Source organism: Notechis scutatus, chromosome Z (assembly GCF_049901735.1).
Source record: "Notechis scutatus isolate UNSWTSFEM ecotype Mainland chromosome Z, rNotScu1.2, whole genome shotgun sequence".
Lineage (NCBI taxonomy): Eukaryota > Metazoa > Chordata > Lepidosauria > Squamata > Elapidae > Notechis > Notechis scutatus.
Genome location: NC_142025.1, coordinates 38298857 through 38322599, shown reverse-complemented (window position 1 = coordinate 38322599; position 23743 = coordinate 38298857). Strand labels below are relative to the sequence as shown.

The 23743-nt window shown below is 32.4% G+C and overlaps 1 protein-coding gene across 3 annotated transcripts in view; it reads right to left on the bottom strand.

Moving 5' to 3' along the window:
* Positions 1 to 23743, bottom strand: part of DGKB (diacylglycerol kinase beta) — a 306279-nt gene that overhangs the window by 236999 nt on the left and 45537 nt on the right. For all 3 annotated transcript variants that reach the window (XM_026677800.2, XM_026677801.2, XM_087946837.1), the window contains 4 exons: positions 17543 to 17660; positions 13834 to 13922; positions 11579 to 11695; positions 7785 to 7883 (listed from right to left, as the gene is read on the bottom strand). In XM_026677800.2, coding sequence (XP_026533585.1) covers positions 7785 to 7883; positions 11579 to 11695; positions 13834 to 13922; positions 17543 to 17660 — 423 coding nt within the window. The remainder of the gene's footprint in view (positions 1 to 7784; positions 7884 to 11578; positions 11696 to 13833; positions 13923 to 17542; positions 17661 to 23743) is intronic.

The window sequence follows — 23743 nt, the reverse complement described above, 5'->3', positions numbered from 1 at the left end:
AAGTGAAATATATGGCAGCAAAATGTTAAAAAGGATATCTAAATCCCATATAGCTTTTCCTGAGCCTATTTAAGCGAAATGGCTGTATTCAGGTATAGCAATGAAGAGGAGGAGAAAGAGAGAGAGGGGGAGGGAAAGAGAGAGGAAGGGAGGGAGGAAGGAAGGGAGGAAGGAAGGAAAAAGGAAGGAAGGAAGGAAGGAAGGAAGGAAGGAAGGAAGGAAGGAAGGAAGGAAGGAAGGAAGGAAGGAAGGAAGAAAGAAAGAAAGAAAGAAAGAAAGAAAGAAAGAAAGAAAGAAAGAAAGAAAGAAAGAAAGAAAGAAAGAAAGAAAGAAAGAAAGAAAGAAAGAAAGAAAGAAAGAATTGCTAATTTACTTAACTTTTTTTCTCATGTAGTGAAATGCAGAATCACCAAAAAATGTTCTTGGGGCCATTTTCAATCTTTTCTTATCATGAATGTATGTTGGCATACATAAAGCAAGTAATCTGACTGAAGCTGATCTGAACCATAAATAAAGATTTTAAAGTTCCAAAATGCATCAACATCCAAACAACTTTCATCTGCATCTGTGAACACTTTTACATTACGCACCTCAGGAAGTGAAACTCCTAAAGGGGATAGAGTTTGTTGGAGAAAAACAGTTTCAGCTACAAGATTAAAACTGTGAAAACACACACACTAATTAAAAACATTCCTGTAAAGGATTCTGAATATGCAACCAAATTGTTGAAAAGTAAGCAGTTCCTGTATCATTCTTCTATACATATTAAGTAATTATAGATGATAACACACCTTTATTTCATACCTGTTATTGTTGTATATATTTATATAAAAATAACTATTTTCCTAACATAGTGCACAACTTAGCACAAAATAGAAAAGGAATGATTCAAATACATCATAAAAAGACTACATCGCAAAAAATAATTAATCTACAAATGTCTGAAAAGAATCTACATCTGAATTTTTGGAAGAATAAATCTGAAGACAATTTGGAGTTCAAGATGTTTTATATAAACACATGGCTGTAAATTTTACCTACAAAAATTAGGATTAGGCTAATAATAGTTCTTTGTTGAGTATGACCACTAATGTACTTGGTGAAGACAGTACAATGATCATAAAATATATTATTTTTTAAATGTATTTGACATAAATAGTATTAGAATAACATGTTGTTCAAATATTGAGGGACTAGACAGTAAGTTAACTTAAAAACATCCCCAAAAACCAATCCTCCTGCACATCGGATAACTATATTATTCAAGAGGAATATAACTCCAAACACATTTATCAAAATCCAAGCAAACTAATCAGTTTTCTCAGCTTTACCCAAAAGGATTCCAACCACTCTTATAAAAATAGTTTCTAAAAAATAGTTCTAAGTTTCTATTTACCCATAAGATAACTCATATTGATTGCTCTAGCACATTTCCAAAAGACATAAAATTAAAATAGGGCAAGATATTAAAAAGTAAAATTTATCAGAATAGAGACATCATGAACGCACACAAATGCATCATGATTTCTGTTAAAGTACTATGAAAGTATGATTTGGTACACTAAAGTATATAATCTTTTCTAAACATTTTAGTCAAAAAGAAGAGTCATAGCTACACATTTTCTGTTTTTGTCTTCTGATTGCTTACAGCTAGAAGACAGGTAAAAGCACAAGCAGTTTTATGTTACTAATTGTTGTATGAGACATAAATTCTATTATACTTTTATGCCTGTAGTTGTACTACTTTGTTTTCTTATTCTTTGTTTCCCCAAATATTAGGCATAATTACTTGGAAACATTTCTATTCATTGTCTTATTCTCATAATAGATTAAAAAAATAAAACATACAGTTTAGAAATATGAGAGTCTATGATTAGTTCATTGAATCACAGTTCCACTATCACTTCAGAAATATGAATCAGGTTTCAATTTAACATTTCTCCCAGTTTATTATTCTACTACTAAATTAGTGCTTATGTGACATTTCCAGTTACATGCGAATTGAAAACCATTTCATTACAAACTGTATCAAAACATTAGTTAATTGTGTCCAGCAAACTGATAAATCTGGGTAAAATTCAGTTTAATTGACCAATGTCTAACATTTTAGGCTCGCTCTAGTATTAAACTTTGTTCAAGCAAAGAAGTTAATCCCAAAGGTGCTTTTTCAAGAGACAACTAGATTTGTTTTTCTTTGAATGAAGACATTTCGCTTCTCATCCAAGAAGCTTCTTCAGCTTTGACAGGACTTTTGGGACAGCCATAACCTGGATGACTGAGAATCTCTATAGACAAAGAAGTTAATGAAAATTGCATAGTTTTGTCAGATTTGTTTTAACTAGAAAAACGATACTCAGGGGGGGAAATGTTTTTCTGAGTTCTCTGTTTTGAAGAATTATTGATTATATTGACAAATAGAAAATGTCCATTTCACTTGCACTCAGTTATATAAAATAAACTATATACTGTATTCACTAATAATCCTATTTATCTTAGGACAATGTTCTATTCTTAGTGTTGTTAAAATCTAATTCTGCTGCAATACAAAATATAGGATTGAATTAAATTAAAGTTTAAAGATATTGCCAGTCATCTTCACTGTAAGTGCTCATTTTATGGATGCAATTAATTGGATCCAATGAACAATTTCAGAACTGAGTTATCATGTTCCCCCTTCCCATATAATTAGAACATAATTACCCACAGGATATCAGAAAGATGCAAAACCTTTCTTCTAACTGCATCCTCATTAAGAAACAAATCTCAATGTACTCTTATTTTATCTGTGTAAATTAATTAAAATGTTACAGATATAAAAGGTGGATAGCAATAAACTGGATCTGACATCTATTAAAATTATCATTTGATATCTACATGCACAGTTTATATCTGAAAATTTCATTTCAGCCACAAACTCCATAATATACTACTACACACACAGTGTAAAATATGATAAACTGTCTAACAGAAGCATAAAAATAAAATCAGACATAATCTAACTAATCTAGGCAGTTTTACATCTTCACTACTGAAATACAATGCTGAAACATAATCTAAGGTGGCTGGATATTCAAAATCATGGGGCACCAATGAGAAGGCACAGACTCCCTACATCAGACCCTCAAGTCCTGCAGGATATAGCCATTCACATATTTTGGATAGCAAGAGGCATAGTCCGACTGGAAAAGAAGTTCTATATGAACTTGGTGTCAAGCCATGCAGAGTTTAAAGTTTTAAGCAATACCTTGAATTGAAGCTAGAAATACACTTGAAGCCAAGTCCTGGGCCATGCCCCTAAAGTCTAATGCATTTAAAAAACTGTATTTAACCTGATTAGTCAATAGGCTGCTATATTTTGAATAAGAAAATTATCTTCAAGCCCTGTATACATTGTGTTACAATATTCTATGCATGAGTTAATAATAATTGTTACCTGGCAGGTTTTGATGAAAATGGCTTGCAATTAACACATTCACTGCAACTGTTCTAGCATGGATCATGGATCTAGGAGAACCTAGAATCTTATCCAGAAGAAAGCTGGAACTATGATCAAGCCAGATCAATCATTATCAGCTTTCTCTTGATGGGATTAAACCAGTTTTTTGTTTAATCATCCAGGCTCCATAGTTACCAGACATCAGGCCAGGATTTCCACTGCATCTCTGCTCTGACCGGATAAGAACTAGATGGGTATCCTGACCATGTTGATGATATCTCATACAAAATCACAGACTTCTTTCAATTGCTTCAAAGAGATCCTAGTAACATGGTAAAATTTAGACCCAAAGGCATCAACTGGGTATAACTTTACCTGACTCCAGCACCACAAAATTAAAATTCGGTAGGGCATGGACCAAAGGTATAGATCAGGGGTGTTAAACTCAAGGGCCATGGATAGCTTAAATCTGGCCTGTGAGACCAACCTGGAAATATCAAAGGACTGGCCTGTGGTGCCTCTGCTGGTCAAAATGGGCCATATGGAAGCCTTGTGAGGCTCCCACACAGCCCATTTTCAGCCTCCCTGGCCTCCAGCAGCACTCTGCCACCAAGGACAGGTTGTGAACCCCATTTTTGGCTGGGAGAGTGCTGCAGGTGGCCATGGTTTCCAAAAATGAGGCATGGGGGGTGCACATCCCCTGTGCCCCATTTTTGTCAACAAAGTGCTGCAGGAGGCATCTGTCCTGTCTCCACCCACTCCCTGCCCCCACTCCCCCCGCCACAGAGGAGAACTACAGTGCTGATTCGGTCCACAAAGAAATCGAGTTTAACACTCTTGATATAGATAGAGTAATTCTATTTACATCCTTGGTCTCCAGAAGTTTAAAACAAAAAAGATACTGATCTTTTTTCAGGTGTCTAACCAATTAGGGTCAGGCAAAAGATTTTATCTGCAAAATAACTCACAAATATATTACAGTAGCCTATAAAAGATATCTTCATTCCCACATTTCCTGAATGGGTGGGTACCTGAAAAGAGCCCCTAGATATGGATTGGCAAGTGCAGTAAGAATAGAGGAGTAAGAATACTTTACCAATCTTTATCATCACAATATAGTTTAAAAAATGAGTTCACACTTCAATTTTCTTCACACTAGTTTCTCTTTACTCATTTCATGTCCCACAGAAACTCCGAAAACAAGGCTTTCTTTTGAAATTATGGTGCTATAACATTTTCCACAACATCAGACCTAGGAGAAAGATGCTGTTTGATCTGAAATGTGTAAGTCAAATGGAATGTCTGCAAAATGTAGTCAGGCATTCAAACATCACTTACAGTGAATAGGAGCAAGATGAATTCTAGTCTGAAGGTTAAAACAACACAGGCAAACAGTACAGTTTTGAAGAAGCAGTTGTAAACAATAGTAAAGAAGTAAGCTAGAGATCAAGAGTTCAAGGAAATGCTAGAGTAATGTTTAGGATTTATATGTTAAAACCTTGTAGGCTTTATACATGGAAGATTACAATACACTTTCCATAACATTTTTAATTCAATATTTTTATGTAAATGACTACAACTGGATCCAGTTGATTAGCCTATAAAGGAATGTAACTTTCTCATAGAAAAAAACTGATTCTGAAAAAAATCTTTATTGTCAAAGAACCCAGGTCGAATCCTTGCACTTATACTGCATTTTCCTGCAACAGTACCATCATTGTGGAGCGGTTGTTTGATTTACAGTTTTGGAACAAGTTGTTGGAAATGATGTTGCCCCTGGTCATATCTTACAGTGAGATACACTACAAAAAAATTCTCATTTTCCTCTGAAGAAGATTCCTCAAAGGGTTTTGACAGGAACCCACTTAATAATGACATCATTAGATGTGTCCAGATGACATCTGATTACTTTGCAGAGAAGAGTGAATGCTCTACTGGTTATTATGAAATCAGTCTAGGAGTAACATCACTGTTCTATTCCTCCCCCCCTGGCTTTTTATAACATTTTCTTCAGTATTTGCACCATTATTTGATGGTTTCAGTAGCCGTATGGTTCAGCATAGCACTGCTTGTCTGTGACCTGAAGTAATTTATCTACAGTATGTAACATAACCATATTGGCTGTATGATCTACACACAATACATCTTGAATATGAAGACCATAAAAGAACTGTACAGCAATAATACATTATATGTATTTCTTGTACTTACCCACAAAATATTAAATCGTCATACTTAAAATGAGCACATTTTAACTGTTCACTTAAATATACATGACAGGAAAAAAAGCTGGATGGATATTCTGTAATGAAGTAAAAAACCTGGCAAATGTATATTATGCAGCTTTGCTCATTTATTCAAAAATTTCATATTTCCATTTGGTGAAAATATCATGTTTCCTAATGTTAAGCATTATATACTTTTACTATATAATATGCTATTCCAAAAATACAGAATAATTTATCATATAATTAAGACTGACTTGTGCCTCCAAAAGAATTTCATCTTTGGAATAATTTCCAATTATCTTTAATACCCAGACACTTATATTTAAAGGTATCTTAATTTTAAATTCTATATGAAAGTGAATACCACATTATAAGCTTCCTAGAATATATTTGGTTATAGTTGTTTAGCCAATTGAATTCTATCCAATTGAAACAAGTGACATCCCAATTAAGTAGTCCATCAGACTTCAATAAATTATTTTAGGATGACAGCATAATCTGAGAAATAGGTACAGAATCTTACTAAATAATTTTATCTCCCACTGATTACCATTCTAAAATCAAATTTGCTGCCATGCAATTGTTGTGGCAACCCAGGAACTCCAAGGGGGAAGAGGGAGAGGGAGGGAGGGAGGGAGGGAGGGAGGGAGAGAGGGAGGGAGGGAGAGAGGGAGAGGGAGAGAGGGAGGGGGAGAGGGAGAGGGAGAGGGAGAGGGAGAGGGAGAGGGAGAGGGAGAGAGGAGAGAGAGAGAGAGAGAGATTTTGTTCATCCATTTAGACAGAAGAAGAATACTAATATTGGCAATCAATATTATTTATATTATAGGTAACCCTTGACTTATAACAGTTCATTTAGTGACCATGCAAAGTTATAACGGCTCTGGAAAAAGTGAGTTATGACTGTTTTTCACACTTAGCAATTGTTGCAACATCCCTATAATCACTTGGCAACTGATTGATACCTATTATGGTTGCAATGTCTTGGGGTCATGTGATCCCCTTTTGCAACTTTCTGACAAGCAAAGTCAATAGGGAAGCCAGATTCACTTTACAACCATGTTACTAATTTAACAACTGCAGTGATTCACTTAACAACTGGGGCAAAACTCACTTAATTGTCTCATTTAGCAACAGAAATTTGAGGCTCAATTCTGGTTTTAAATCAAAAATTATCTGTACTTTATCCATGGATTTTATACTTATGTTAACATAAGTTAAATGTAGCAGTACATAGTGTCATTTATAAAATGTAAAAGGAGAGATTTATACTTTAGGGCAGGCCAAGCAAGTATAGTCATCCATTTGTTGTGTTTTTACTGTGATTTGTATAAATCTTGATTTAAAGATTTAAGATTAAATCCTAATGTCTTCTGTTTGTGTATTCTAACATGGAAAACTAATCATAGTATACATTGCACTGAATAATTTTTTTGTAAACAATGAAATTTATTGTTCCATATAGCAACATAAAGTATGTAATGTAGATATGTTGTTGCTGCAAGGACAATGTCATTATTTCAGATTAATTCTGGTTGAAATCAGAGTCCTCAGTGTTAATGTCAACTCCCAAAAAATATTCTTATAAAATTCTAGAAAGTTAGATATTTGGGGAAGCCAGTTCCATAAACGACAAAGGATATATACATATTCTAATTTTACAATGGCTGGTAAATTTAAGTAATGAAAGCACAGTAGGCTTTATTTTCACAGAGACAGGCATTCTTTCTATGGGTGTTCATTATACATTTGTTACTGTTTTGTTTGTTTTCACATCTAATGACCACAGTGATCAAGATTCTATCATGCAAGTAGATATGGCCCCATCACAAAAATAGGCAAGACTATTTTATGGAATTTCTTACTTTTGTTTCTTTTTGGGAAAGAATTGCTTTACTTGCAAACAAATACTAGCTCTAATTCTCAATGTTTGCTGAATTTTAATATAATCAGAAGAGCATTTAAGGACTGCAAAAAAAGCATTTGAGAGGATACTATGACAGTTATGTATCAAAAGGACATTAATTTATTTTTCATATTTTGTAATTTCCATTGTCAATCAATTCTGGTTTTTAAAGATTTAAATGCAACATGATATGTTAAAATGTACAAAGACATCTTACCAATACTACTGGACAGATTGAGGTAGGAGGTAGAATGTGATCCTTCAGAATACCACAATCACATTCAGGCTTTAGATGTGAAGCACACTTATTATGTAGCTGTTACAAAAAAGAGATAAAAATATTACTATGGATTAAAACATCAATTAATTTAAATGTGGCCAAAACAACATTAGAATGTACTATGTTTCAAAATACTAAAAAGATTCAAACCCAACAATCATAGAAATTTCTGTTATATTTTTATAACCAAAGCTTAACTGTTAAAGGAAAAAGATTATAAAGTCACCATCTTTAAAGACTCTTGTTAACAATGATGACATAAAACTAAAGTAACTACATTCTATTGTATGTTTTCATATATTTTCTATATCATTTGTTTGAGTGGATGTATCTCTGCATAATCTGCCTTTTATATAGAAGCTGTAGGCAATTTATATTGGGTTAAGTTCATTTAACACCAGAACAAATTATGAGATACATTGTGATGAGAGAAAACAAGTTTTTATGACTAAGAGATGATTACAGTAAAGGACTTTTTGTGTATTGTAACAAACTAGAAAAAAAAACCTGCTACTCAAACAGAATCCACATGCCTTTTTTAAAAGCAGTAGCACTTAAACTTATATACTGCTCCATAGTGCCTTACAGCACTCTCTGAATGACTTACAAATGTCAGTATTTTGCCCCCAACAATCTGGGTCCTCATTTTACCAATCTCAGAAGGATGGAAGACTGAGTCAAAAAAAAAAATCTCCTTGCATTCTAGTAATTTCTTTTTGAGATAAGGATTTTTAGCTTTTTTTCAATTATTGTTATTTCTGTTACTATTGCTGCTGTTGCTGCTGATGGTAACAGGTGAGAAGTTAATATTTTGTTTCACGTGTATAGCTAATGCTATCATCCTTGTGAATAAATAACTCACAGACGGGATGAGATTGCTGCCAGTCCACATTTTTCATCAGCCAACTGGGTAAAATATTGCATACATAAACATCATTACATATACACAGATATACAGGAAAGGAGGCGGAAACAGCATTTATGGATCTTCTGGATATGCAAATGTATTCAATAATATTTCCTAATTTAAATCAATAGGGGAAAAATCAGAATGTGTTGTGTTGTTGATTAAAAGACAAGTAAACAAAAGCTATTAGCACAATCTTAAACATGTTTAATGAAAAATTAGTCTCATAATTAAACCTTTGAATTTTTAAAAATGTTTTAATTGCAATCTTACAATATAATCCTAAGGATGTCTATTTAGAAGTAAAGCCTTCATAGATCAAATGAAATTGTGACTAAAGCAGTGCAAATAGTACTGAAGATTAAAGATAGAAATCTAAAGACATTTACCTGAAAAAAGTCAAATACTATTTACTTCAATTGAGTAAATAGAGAAATGCATTGTAAAATTGAAAACAAGACTTTTTGACAACTTTTGATCATGTATAATTTGCTCAGGCTTTTCACCTACTGTATGGAGCTTCGTTGATTTTATTAGTATTTATAGTGTAGATATTTTATTATTTTTAATGTTCTATATTGTCATCATTTTGTTTTAATGATGTAGAAATATTTATAATAAATAAAATAAACACAAAAATGAACTATAAAAGCATTAAATGTCTACCAATTAATATCCAAATAAAATGATTTGGAAATATATAATTGTTGACTAACATGAGGTAGATAATTTAGCCCCTGTGTTCATTTGCCATTAATTAGCATAGTTTTATATCAATATTTTTTGCTATCAGATATGCCGGTTTTAATTACTGGGAAATATCCTAACAAATTAGGCATATAAATTGGATGTTTCTCATTTATACAACATAGTTAATAAGTAGCACATAAGTATTTGCTTTAACAGGTGATCGTCCTCAATACAGTAAAATATGTTGTCTAGCAGCTGTTCCATAAATCACTATTCTCTGGTTTGAATGAATGATTTAATTTTCTTTGGATAATTTATCCATGTTTATGATACGAGATTGATATATCAAACTTATGAAATATTAGTTTAAATATGAAATATGCACCTTTTGCCAATTACATATTCTTTAGAGACAGAGATCTAGCAAAAGATAATTTGACTGCTATATTTTTGAATTGGAAAATGATTGGCAACTAATAACATCCCTGTATACATTAATCATTACTGCAAAAATACCTTTTTCTGCCAGTTTCCTAGCAACAGAAAAGAAGTATAGCATTTTTTTCCCATTAAGTACTGAAGTTTTATTGTGGTTGCCCTATAATCTAAAACATTGTTATGTTAATTCTCATTTTTGGTAGTAAAATCACATTTACTATAATTAATGTACATTAATCCATGTACCATCCAATCAAAGCATTGTTACATATGAGGTGATAATTAACAGTTCTCCTGCTTAGTAGTATGCTATCAACAGCTTAATCTTCTTATTAGGTAGAACTGATCTTTGAGAAAACAAGTAAGATGTAAAAGGAATTGTTTAATATTATATTACAGAATGCATAACCATATTATATAATAATGTTACAGAAATTAATCTGTTATCAATGAATATGTAACTGTAATCATTGTTTCTATCACAAGTACTCAGGATATATTCTTTACTTTTTCAGAAAATTCTTTGAATGTTTTCTTCCTAATTTATAAAAATCATATATTTTAATGATCTTTATTTATTTTTATTAATCCAAGACATTGACAAGCTGCACAAAAACCACCAGGTTCTAATACACTATTTATTTCTTCAAAAAACTATAAGTTGCTTGGGTTTCAGAATGATTTTTAATTAAAAAAATAATGAAAAGTGGAAATCCAATAATGTATTTTGAAATATTTTAATAGATGGCAGAAATGTCAAAGTTAACTGCACTAGTTAAGCATGAGAATGTAAATAGTTTTATGGTTATTTGCTTCTGGGGGAAAAAATGAAATATTATTGTTATAGAAATGACTAGCAATTATTATTAGGTATAACTAAAAAGTCAATTCTCTAACTTTATTATATGTTTTACTGCACTAAAAAGTTGGAAGTCACTGCTTTTCATTTCTTTCCTTAATTTCTTTTTTATTTATCTTTTTTATCCAGTTTCCTTTTCCTCTATTTTCAGTCTTTATTTCTATTTCCATTTTATGTTAAGAAAAAAAAAACCTATTATATATGTTCGAGTAGGAATCATCTTGGATATTTCAAAGCAATTACCTTGGAATTAATGAGGCAAATAGGACAGGTAAATGTTTAACCTATGTGCTTTTGTGCATGTGTAAAGGAGCATTTATTCTGATGTGGGAATGGCAAGTATTAGATTTGTTTGAAAAAGTTATTTTAGGGTACAGGAATGCTTTGTATTTTGTTTGACATTTGGTTATGATGTTATTTTTTATTTTTGTATTTTATTAGTACTTTATTTTTGTCTGCTGGGTATATATTTATTATAAATACGAACAATTAAAGCAGTTTTAGAGGCCTTTTTATGTGTGTAAATGAGAAACCTGTTCATTTTAAAGTCAATGTTTAAAATCCAAATGAATTAAAACGCACCTTATCAACAAAGAGAGGTTGCTCCATTTTTTTTAATGTCATCATAAGTAATTTGCGTCATGCTACGATTGTACATTTGCAATTATTTTTAAATACTTTGGTGCTAACATTTATGCATGTTTATTTCTTTATTTATCAGTCCTAATTGTTGCCATTATTAAAATATTATTATTTTTTTAGTAGAAGTAACTAGATATAATGCTATAATATCTTAACTTTAATTTCACCATTATTGATATTCCTGCTAATACTTACTGTGATTTGGCACCACACACAATGTAAGCCGGTCAATCCTTGGTAACATTTAATAATTTTATGACATTTATCACATTTTGTTGGACAATTTCCTTCCACCCAAAAGTGATGCATAACCTAGAAAAGGGCAAAGGACAAATTATTTTTATGACAATTTGTACCAAATAAACTACTGCCACATAAAGAAATATTATAAGTTCAATAGTTAATGCACTGAAATAAACAGCAGATTAATACCCAGGAGTTTATAAAAATGACAATATATCTTACAAAATAGTAAAGCAATACATCTTACTAAATAATAAAACTCTCACTTGCCTTTCAAATTTTGGAGAAAACATTCTCCAGGTAAATTATTAATCCTGAGTATCTGCTTATTCTTCTTTCCCAAAATGGAAAGAAGAATAACAACTCCAGAAAATTACCTTTTTTTTTTAAAATAGGGGATACTATACTTTAGATATCCTGCAACATTTAGAGTGTAAAAGAGTTAGGTAAGAACTTTAAATTGACTTTGGAGACTACATTGCTCCCTCAATAGTAGCAGAAAAGCATTCTTTCTTTTTTTACTGCAAGATAGGAACTATTGCATCCTGTTTTCTTCAATCTGTATTCTTCAGTAATGTTGATAATTCTTCAAAAAAAAAAAACAACAACCACAAACTGGCAATTCTGGGAACTCCAATTCTAATGCCTCTAGAGGTCCAAACTTTCAGATATTTAACAACTTGCTCAGAAGAAAGTACAAAATCTAGACTTCTGTTTCTATATGCATGGGATTTAAAGAAATTTCAAACTAGCTACCAGGACTATATCAGGAAGGCATCCTGAATAAGAATGTCCAAGGACACATCCAGATAGCTGCATTAAATATAACTGTCCACTTCATGACTTGGCATAAACATATGTTGGATAAACATTGCTGATCTCTTAAATTGAGCCTGGAAAGTGGGGTTGCCCTTATTGACTTAACATGCAACAACTTAATAAATTTAACTTGTGGACTTATTTCCTTTTCCATCAAACATCATTTGCTGATGAGAAAAACAATCACCAATGCTCTCCTTAACAGGAGCTATCATACAGATTTGGCAAACATAGCTAAGTATTTAGTACCAGTAAAGTTGCCACACTATTTGGTATCAGGTACATAGATGTTTGCATCTGGGCTAGTTCTGAATACAGGTTTAGAATAATGATGAAATCTATCTCCCAAAATACCTGAGAAATCACGGTTATGGAAGAGCGAGAGCTCCACTATAACCAGTTCTATAAGGGAACAGGAGAAATGGCAGCATCAAAAAGTAATCTCTGGGATAGGCAAAAAGTTGTAGCACTTTGTCCTCCACCAGTATAATAAAATGGTAAAAAGTAGAAGCCACAAAAAATCCCTTGACAGCAGAAAAATGTAATGCAGTCACTGGTGACAGACTCAGCAACACTGAGATGACAAACCTGGATCCCTTTCCTAGTCAACTGACCTTCATTGCAGCAGAAGATTAACTTTCAGAGTTCTTGTTTTTTAAAAATGGGATTTATGCTCTTTTAAAGAAATGCTAAATTTCTGTACTGTGTGTAAGGATTAAAATGCCGAGTTCTAGCCAGCACTTCAAAAAGCATTGGTCAGATATTAGACAGACAGATACTCTGTAGAAACCTGGCACCCAGCATCTCCTGCAGCCAAAACTAAATGGGCAGTGATCAATGTTCAGAGACTGGAAAAGTGCAGTCATGAAGCTGAAAATGACTCACAGAAATCAGGTATATCCCTGAATGCAATAAGTCACATCAGTGATGATGAAGCATGCTATACAACATCTATACAAATTTTATGTCAGAAGAAGATGCAAAACACTGCTTTAACCCAAGAAGAGTAAAGGACTTTTTAAAGTGCCTCAGCTGAGGGCTAAAGATGAGATGAAACTTCATTATTAAAAAAATGAATGCTGCTATATATGATTGCCAGAGTTACGGAGGTATGAGGATTAATCTCCAGGAATGTTGAGTAATGGAATCATCAATGGAATCATCAATAACATTAAGTCTTAGATTACTGTAAAAGCTCATAGAGAATGTTATGCCTCTATTTACAAAGCTATCAAAGCTATATTTGGCACACATAACTGATATATCCATATACATATATACATTGTCATACATATATAAGTATATTACAGTCACAAATGCCTTGTATATACAAACACACATGTATACAGAGGCACATGAGAATTCCACAGACATGAATGTCGGCTTACTTCAGTATTCTTTTTTGATTTCACGTATGTTTTGATACAAGATGCTGGTGCTCTTGAGACACATCGTTCATGGACAGTGTACTTGCAAACTAAAAGAAAAATATACTTATAATGAGGAGTTTTGCTAAATAAATATGAATTTTCAATGGCCTATTAACTACTCATTCTTCTACAATTTATCTACAAGAATTATATCCAGTTAACTCTGAAAGAGAAAAGATTGTCCAGTAAAGAAAATAACATTAGCAGAGTTGGAAAAGAATCTAAGAGTAGTCTTCAATAATAACTTTTCATTAAATCAGCCCTTACTAAGCTGTTCACAATAATTCTGAATTCAAATCAAATAAATAGAAGAAATGTAATTGGCAAATGCCAAATGTTTTTCTGTCATTTGCCAAGATGAAGAAATCTATATTTTCTAAACTATAGGCATGAAAGCAGCTGGTACAACAGAATATGAAAGGCAATGAATTTGTCTTTCTCTAAATGGCTAATTAGTCTTGTTTCCAGATAGTAGCTTGCTTGCTTATTTATTTATTTTTGATTTGTTGTCAATATCTTCATTTCAGCAAATTAATTCCAACTATTGCAAACTTCACTATTTTCTAGGAAATACAATATCATCTTCCTTTTCCATTCTGATAAGATTCAGATTTGATTTCACAAAACATCAACATTTTTGAATTGATGGAAGTTCAGATGAATGTGTCTCTGTGACAAAGATTTAACATTACATTGGCAAAGAGTAATGTAATTATAGCAGTTGAGTTTGTCTTGGAGAAATCATTGCCTTTTTTTATTAAAGAACCAACCTAAAGTAAAATTGTAAGAGATAATAAAATATCTCTTCCCGTTTACAAATGCTGCTGCCTCTCTTTTTCTTCAACTGAAACTAAAGCGTCAGGAAGAGTATCCTGCCTTTAATGCTCCACTCAATCACCTCTGACTCTATTTGAATTAAGGAACTATAGGATCTCAAAAAGAAAAGAAAAAAATAAGGACATGCTATACAATCAAATCTAGTACTATGGAAAGCTATTAATCAATAGACCAAAGAAAGCAACTTAATTGATGATTAGAGAAGGCCATACCTAAAGTCTCTGGAATGTTTTGTTTACCACAGCATTATAAAATTTCTACCAATATCTCAGAAATAATAAATTGACTATTTTAACTGGCAATAAGGAATCAGAGGAGTTTATCCTTAGCCAATGACGCCCATAGATGGATGGAAGGCACGTAATAGTGTATTTTAATTTTCAAAAAATTAACACAATATAAAACAGGAAGATGCAAACAGAAAGAGAATATAACATTTTCTTCCACTTCTTTTCTTCCCCTAGCTGCATTCTAAAGTGGATAAGACTGAAGGATGATAGATCTTCAAGTGACTATGTTCACAATGTTGACAGGGATTAAAGCAAAGTTCTCTGTGAAGCTGCATTTTAAATTAGTGTCCTTGCTTCTAAGAATAGATGTATTTTTATCTATATCTGCATCAAAAAATAAACTTTTGGTTTTTTTCATGCTTCATCAGGAGAATAGTATGGAGAAAAGAAGAAATAAAGTTATCACTAAATTTAAAAATAACAAAGCTAAATGAGGGACAAAAAAAATTAAGTGCTATGAGGGACCATGAGAAATACCTCAATGGACAGATTATGCTGAATTTTTATATTGATTTGATGTACTACATTATATTAATGGCAAAACACACTTCATTGAAATGAATCATAGCTACCTCACCTGTCTACTGTTAATAAGCATTAAAACCTGTCTTTTAATGAGAATTTAAGAGGAGATCCTGAATTAGAAGGTTATATATGCCATTGGCTTTCTGATATGCCCAGGTAATAGAAAGATTTTGAAATTGGTAAAATGGAATTTGATGTGGAATTGGGTACAAATGATGATCATATTATTGCTAAAATCTAAAAAAAACAACCTTACTAAAATGGAAACAGGATGAACAAGTAAAAGACATTATGATAATCTGGGTAAATTTCTGGTACAGTGAAAATGTTTCCAATCTGAAAGTACATTTTTTTAATCTTTTGTGAACATGTAAGAAAGCTAGAGAATATATGTATTCTGATTCTGAAGATTTTAAAAGTAAATCTATTCTGATTCTGAAGATTTTAAAAGTAACCAGAGCCTTTCCCTTTGGGATAATGAACAAACACCTTGAGAAATGTTGTTGACATTTGTTTTCATATATGATAACAGCAGTGCTGTGCAAAGGTGGAAGGATTTACAAATGTCTACATTGGACAAATGGATAGTTAAACTGATGGAATTGACAGAGAGGGCAAAATTGACAGCTTCCAAGACTGACTAATTTTTATTTTACTTAGAAAAGTTTCTTCGACTTTTTGCAAGAAACTGAGAGAAATGAAACTTTCATTTTGGCATTAGATTATTAGAATGATGTGGAATTATAAAGTAAAATAGTCTATTGTTGCGTGTTTATTAAATTTATATCTGTATCAAAGAAAACCTGGAAGTTACTCTTTTTCTTCTTGCTTTATTTTTTTTCTGCACCTTTATCTTACTTTTTGTCTAATTTTTCATTTTTTTCTATTTTCTTTTTCTTTGCTTTAATTTTACTCCTGTTGTTAAAAATTAATAAAACTGTAAATATAAAAAGTAAGCATTAAAAGAGGACTAGAAGATCTATGTTGTTTTTATTTTCTAGTAGACAATAATGTGCCTGTAAGCAGAATCTGGTTCAAGAGTCATTTAGTAAGGTGTACAGCACCTGGTCCTGAAGTTTGAGAACTGAACTGAGCTCACAGGCTTTTCATACAACAATTTGCAGTAATGAAATTGTGGAAGCTATCTTCATTTCAGAAGTAATTAAGAATGGAAGGAAAACTATTTTGTCAGTGCTGTTGTTAATTCAATTAAAATCAGAAACTTTTTTTCTGCCCACCTTTGTATTTAAAGATCAGGGAATGAATCATGATGGGATGGAAAGAATAAGAAATAAACTTATTACTAAAACAAAATAAATAAATAACAAAGCTAAATGAGGGAGAATAAAAAAGACTGAAATAAAGAAATACAACATAAGGTAAAACAAACCCTGGCAGATGACTTACTTAAAATCTGATCTGAGTACTTTAACAAATATAGACATTATTTGGTAAAATTGACAAAATAAGGAAATGGCTAAGCTTGCAGGGTCATGATTTCTAGCTCAGCAGTACCATTTAAATGCTAAAATATACCCAGTAAGAGATATGGTTTTAATCCTCCATATAGCATGATACAGAAACCATTTTTTGACTGGCAGAAGTATTCTACTCTGGCAGAGTCAAACTTAACTGTAAGCCTCTTTCCATATAGTTTGCTGAATATGACTTCTAGACTCATTATGACATTTTCCCCATTTTGCTTAGCTTTGTGTGTGTGTGTGTGTGTGTGTGTGTGTATCTATTTGTTACATCCACATGAATCAACATACAGTAATTGGTTTATGTGTTTTATTGTGATGTGTTACATTGAATATTTACAAAGGGTGTGAACAATTGCGCACACAAGTTTGGGCAGCACCCAAGTACAATATTTATCTTTATTGTCTCATTTAAGGCTATTCACAATGGCCTAATCTAAAAGCTCTTGGTTCAAAAAACCATGTGCCCTTATCAATCATTTTATCCAGGTAACATTCAAAGCATTAGCAGAAACAACCAGGATGCATACTCACACGAACAAGAGAGACCCTGTTTGCCTAATCCTATGAGCATATTCAAACAGAGATTACAGTAGGCAGGCTTGTTAAAGTGTTTTAGTCTCCATACATGCTGTCCATCATCCTTCACATTCTGCAGAACACATAAAAAGAAATAGATTTAATTTAATGGCATAAACAGAAAAGTTTTTAAGTGCCAATAAAAATTGAAATTGACTCAAGAACATAAAAGACAATCTGCTTCTTCATTTATTAATTTTCAAGGGATTACAACATAATTTTTCCAAACAGATATGTAGAGATATTGTTGCAAAACGGAAGACAGAGTGTGTATGTGGTGAAAACTCTAAAACTTTTTAGCATAAATGGTTAATAAAATGATTTGCCTAGATAACATGCACACAACCATATTCTAAAAGATAGGCTATATATGCCTAGGGTTTATTCTGCTACAGTTTATTCTGCTACAGCTACAAATTCAAGGGTCCCTTGCTGCAGAGGGCTTTATGAAAAAATATTATTTTAGTACTGGCTTTTATCTTTATCATAGGTTATGCATGAATAATGATTAATAATGATTAAGATTTAATGAAAACATCCTAATTAAAACATCTTTACTTAGGTAAAACTAAGTATAATAAACAAAAAGTCAAGAAGACAAGGCTTTCATAATAAAACATTTGTCTATTAAATAGAACCTGAATTAATTGAGGACTATGTGACTATAACTAGTAAATTGCTGCTGTTTATTTAAAACAATGGCCACTATATATGGACCAATCTAGCTGGCATAAAATACAATATATTCATTTAGAAGATAGCGTATTAGACTTCCTATCAAAGTGTTGATCAAGGGATCATGGTCTCTTGAAACTTCTTATACTTTTTTCAAGATCTTAAAAAAAAAACTTGTGTTTTTACATACATTCTGGAATTTAAAATAATAAATACAATAAAATGCAATCTTTAAGCCTAGCATGTCTTATCCCATTTCAGTGTGGGTCTTGACTACATATAGATTTTACTTCAATATTCTCTTGAGTAAACATTTTAAAAATAATTTTCTCTGATCATTATTAAATCAAGTGCTTAGAGAAATGGAATGTTCCATAGCTAAAAGAAAATGGAAGTGCTTTTACTTCACTATATTTAGTTATGTTGAAATAAAAGAAACAATGCAGTTGTTAATGAAATGAGAATGTAGAATGAAGATTAATATCAGCAACCTATAATAATGACTGATTTTGGAAAATCAATGAGTTGTACCAAAATATGGAACTTGACATTTTATAGATAACACTAGCTTTATAAAATCTAGGGTTTAATTTTACAAAGTAAAAAAAAAAATGCTATTGATGTTAAAGAGTGGATTCAATAGTTGCTTATTAATTTTTAAATGTATTTACATTATAAAAACAAGAATATGAATGAATACATTTCTATTTAATTATATATGAAAACATTGAGCGATCCATATTATTATATCAAACTCTTTTTTCTTCAGTTCATTTTATTGCCCACAAGTTCAATCTTTTTAAACTTTTAAAAAAAATGTATTTAGTTATATAGAGTTGGTATTCTACTTACTGTATTTTTGTTATTCTATTTCACCAAAAATATTACTTTACTATAATATGCATTTAACTATGTATCAACTTTTTAAAAAATGTTTACAAGCAACCCAGGTTTGAACAGGTTTCATTCCTAAATCTATCTTTAACTCAACTTTGTATGTAAATCGGAACTGGTATTTATTACTATTACTAAAAATGGCAACAACATTTTACTTCCTTGAGTCAAGAACTGCTGAAAATCACTAAAAGCAGACTGTACGTTAAAATTGTACGGCTCCAGTTGTTCATGAAAATATTTCACAGTTTTACCAATTTTTCCTCAAGGAAGGAGATGATGCCAGACATCATTTTCAGAAGAAGACAGGACATTGGAATGCCATAAATTGGATATTCTTAACCCAGAGATTGTTCTCTGTCAAATGCCAATGCTACAACATGAATTTTTATAACTATCTCATATTATAAAAATATTACCATCCAGAATGAATTACACAGAATACGTTATTATAAAATATATTCTGTATAATTCATTCTGGATGCTAATATTTTACTTGTTTCTTGTTAAGTTTGCTGGAAATGTGCTTGGGCCATTTACTGCACTAAAACATTGAACACATAGCCAATTGACATGGATTCGAGAACATTCCTGGTAGCAAAAATGTTTCATGCCTCAAAAACATAAGGCCTTGATCGTGCAGTTATTTCCATATCGAAGTGGTCAATCTCTGGATACATTTGGACACTGGAAAATTATATACTGAAGTTAATGGTTGCATTATGTTTTCATTTTTCAGTTTAAAGGAAGACTGTTTATACAACTTCTTCACTTAATGGAAATTCTGCAAAGTGCATTCAGACAAATATAATCAACTCTCATTTTAATTTAATACACTTTATTCCATTTGATATGGCTGCCCATTCTAAAAGACTCTGAGTGGCTTACAAAATCCAAAATAATTAAAACAGTTAAAATTCACATACACAACTTTGTAACTTTTATTACAAAGTACAAGTTAAACTCTTTTTTTAAACTTTGAAAGGAAGATAAATAAATAGCAGGATCTTATTTACTTGCTCAAACAGATTAGTATGCCCAACCTGAGGACAGAATTAAACATGTCATCAGTTTTGAGTCATTGTGTTTCCACAAGAAATACAAGTCCAGCTTCCTGTGAATTCCATTGGCACTTTTTTATCAATTTGGCTTGATAGTTGCAGATCAAATTCTGTGTAGGTAGCATATAATAAACATTTAGTGCTTTGAACTCAACTCCTGTTCTTATTACTTGCAGCTGTTACTTTGCTTTTTTTTTTTTAAAGTTATAAATAGTTAGGATGGTACATGTGGGTACCATTCTGCAGATTCCAATAGATGTCTTGGAACATCTGACAGTGGTCCCATGCACATAAACATGGGGCTATTGATATCAATGTGACTCATGTGTTTGTATGTATCTCTTATTTGTGTGTGTGTGCATAAAATACTGTTTCAATTCTGTAAAGAAGGTACATGATCATATTGTATGAAAATTGCTAAGTAAAGCTTTACTCTTCATTTTACTATCATGCTTTATATTTAGAATTATTGTGTATTTCAAATAAAAACAAAGAACAAGTTCTTTTAGGGTTTTAAAAATAAATATTAATATTATACAAATGTGTGTATGTGTGTGTGTGTGTCCCAATCTTTCTAAGTTATACAGATGTTAGCAAATATTTTTATTACATCTTAATCTAATAGTTTCTGAAAATTCTCTAAGAGAATTGCAAATGCTCCCTCCTGTGGAAAACCCAAAGAATAGCAATGAAGCAGTTTTTGGCTATTATTGTTCAAAAAGAGAGTTTAGTGATTAGCTTTCATCTGCTATTAATTTTCACATTTCACAAAGTTTCCTATTTTCCAAAGAAAAAATGTTTTGAAAAGGATACTGGATACTGATGATAACATTTCGTGAATAAACAAGTTGTAATAAATGTCTTGTCTGGACATACTCTGAAACTGGAACAAGAGAGGGAAATGGTCTATGATTCTTCACACTTTTAGAATATCTATGGATAAACTTCACTACATAATTATTCATTTTCAAATTGGAATAAAAAGCACATACTGCTAACTTTTTTCAATACTAAACAAGCACTGTCCCCAATATGTACTGTATAGCATATAAGCATTAGGTATTTATATTGAACATGTAGACACTTACAGTGCTTTAAATATATTTCCTGCCAAATGAAGTAGGACTCTCCATTATTCTAGCCAAATTTATGGTCTACAAAGCAGTGTTGAGTGTTCCACGGGGAATACACATTGGCAATCATTGTGGCATTAATCTTGCTTAGCTAGATCATTCTCTATGGACCAATTCAGTTGTAATATTTTTTATACTTGGGCCTAAATTTCCATAAGTATTTTTTTTCCTTTTTAAAGAGTCATCTGTTTAAAACTTCTGTTGGTTGATTATAAGGTAACATCCCTAATGTATTTCTTACAACCTTTTATTACAGGAAAATATTGTTGCAATACAAGCCTGACATCTAGTGGAAAAAAGGTAGTGGAAAAAACATAGTTAAAATTCTGAATATATTCACTCCAAAAATCATTGCACTTTTAAAAAAGCTATATATTCTTTTTTGCCAAACTAAAATAGAAGTTGTTGAAAACTTGTGGAGGATTTCCACACTTAAACACAGACATGTTTAAGAAGCAGATTAATAAGGAAATAGGCAGAACAATTTTGGAATATACACACAGAGAGAAACAATGAAAACTCTTTCAAGTCCAGTCCAGTGTCATAAACACATATATTATTGTTTATTGCATCAACTCCCAAACAAATTTGGGTGGTTAAAACAAACAAAAAAGCCTACTTATTAGAAGAAAATACACCAGAAGAAACAATAAAAATTGTTCTAAATGTACTGTAGTTATGGAATGAACAAATTAGTTAATTAATGAAACAAAGTACGAAGTACAACACTAAAGTCAAACCAAAACAACCCATCACCATCCATGCTGTCACATTGTGGATGAGCAGCAGCTTCTGGGTGGATTTCAAGATCAACAAAGTAGAGTGCATTATAGTAACCCAACCATGAGATGATGAACTCACAAATCTCTGTCTGAAGAGACTCCTTTTTGAAAGAATAAGATGTACCTATCTGGCCACAACTTGTACCTATTCATTTGATTTGCCACAATTTGGGAATATGGATTTCACCTGCATATTTATGTTAAACTAGACCGGCATGGTAGCATAATGGTGAAGACGTTTGCCTTCCACTCAGAAGGTTGAGAGTTCAATCTTAGGTAGCAGCAGATGTTTCTTTCCTAGGATGTAAAGAAAAAATATCTCCTGTGAACTCTGTGTGGTGTCAGGAAGGGTATTGGCCAGTAAGTGCTCAGCTCCATCTAGTCTCTACCCCAAATTAAGGAATTACAAGATTGTAAAAAGGGAGTTGTTTATTCATGTTAAGCTAGTAGGTGATATTATCCAATGGTTTCATGAAGTTGTTCATCAGCTGGGCAAAATGTGTAGAATCCTGCACCACTCTAAAAATGAGGAGCCATGGTCTATATTTCTCTATGCCTGTCAACCTTGATCAAACCTGGACACAGAAAATGAAAAACCATTGTAAATTGGAACCTTCCATTTTGAAGCTGGTCCAAAATGATACCATGATCAACAATATTGAAAGCCATTGAGATATCTGGGAGCTGTTGTGGTCCACCAATGGCCTGTAGAGCTGGCAGCAGAGTTGGACAGTGGGCCAGTCCTGGAGTCTGGGGAAGGCTCAAATGAGGGATCTGTGTCTGACACAGAGATGGGATCAGGGCCATCTGAGAGTTATGTGCGGACTCCAGAGCCTCCAGAATCTGACATCAGTGAGGCAGAGGAACAGGGAGATCTGGTTCCCAGTGCACGCTTGCACAGAGCTGCCAGAAGGCAAGAACAGTTAAGACAAAAGGAGCAACTCGAGAGTAAGGCTTGGAGATGATTGGCCCCTCCCATAAGACATAATGGAGGAGCAAAGGGACATGAGCCTTTGTAGGAAGCAACTTTGTTTGTTCTGGTCAGTTTAAACTCTGAAGCTCTGTGTGTACTTTGTTCTCTGTTTGGCCTTGTACAGCTAATTGATAATTTAGTCACTGGCAACATTTCAAGGGAGGTAAGGTGGGTGCTTATCAGCCTTATCCCAAAAGACTGTGGCAGACTTCTGTTGAACTATTCATAAACTGTCTGGGACTCATTATGGGCTGTGAATGCATATAATTCACAATCATTGAAATAAAACAAAAGGTTTTTGGGAACAGCATGTGATTATTACTGTCTCAGGAACCCTTGGCCAGAACAGGAGCACAAGTTTAAATGCACTCATCTCAATTCTACCACAGTTTTTAACAAATATGACTAATGTGAACTTGGTACTAAACTCTGACTTGAAATCCAATCAAAACAGATAAATTTAATCTGTTCTTTCCAGAGCTCACTGGAAATAAGTATGACCACCCACTTCATCCGCTCCACTCTGAAGTGGAGACCAGAAAATCATTTTACAGAATTGTTAGTTCTATCAATGTCTTATTTAAATAAGGTACAAGGCTGAAGGAGTTACTCCTTCCCTCAAAAAAGCAGGCATCAAT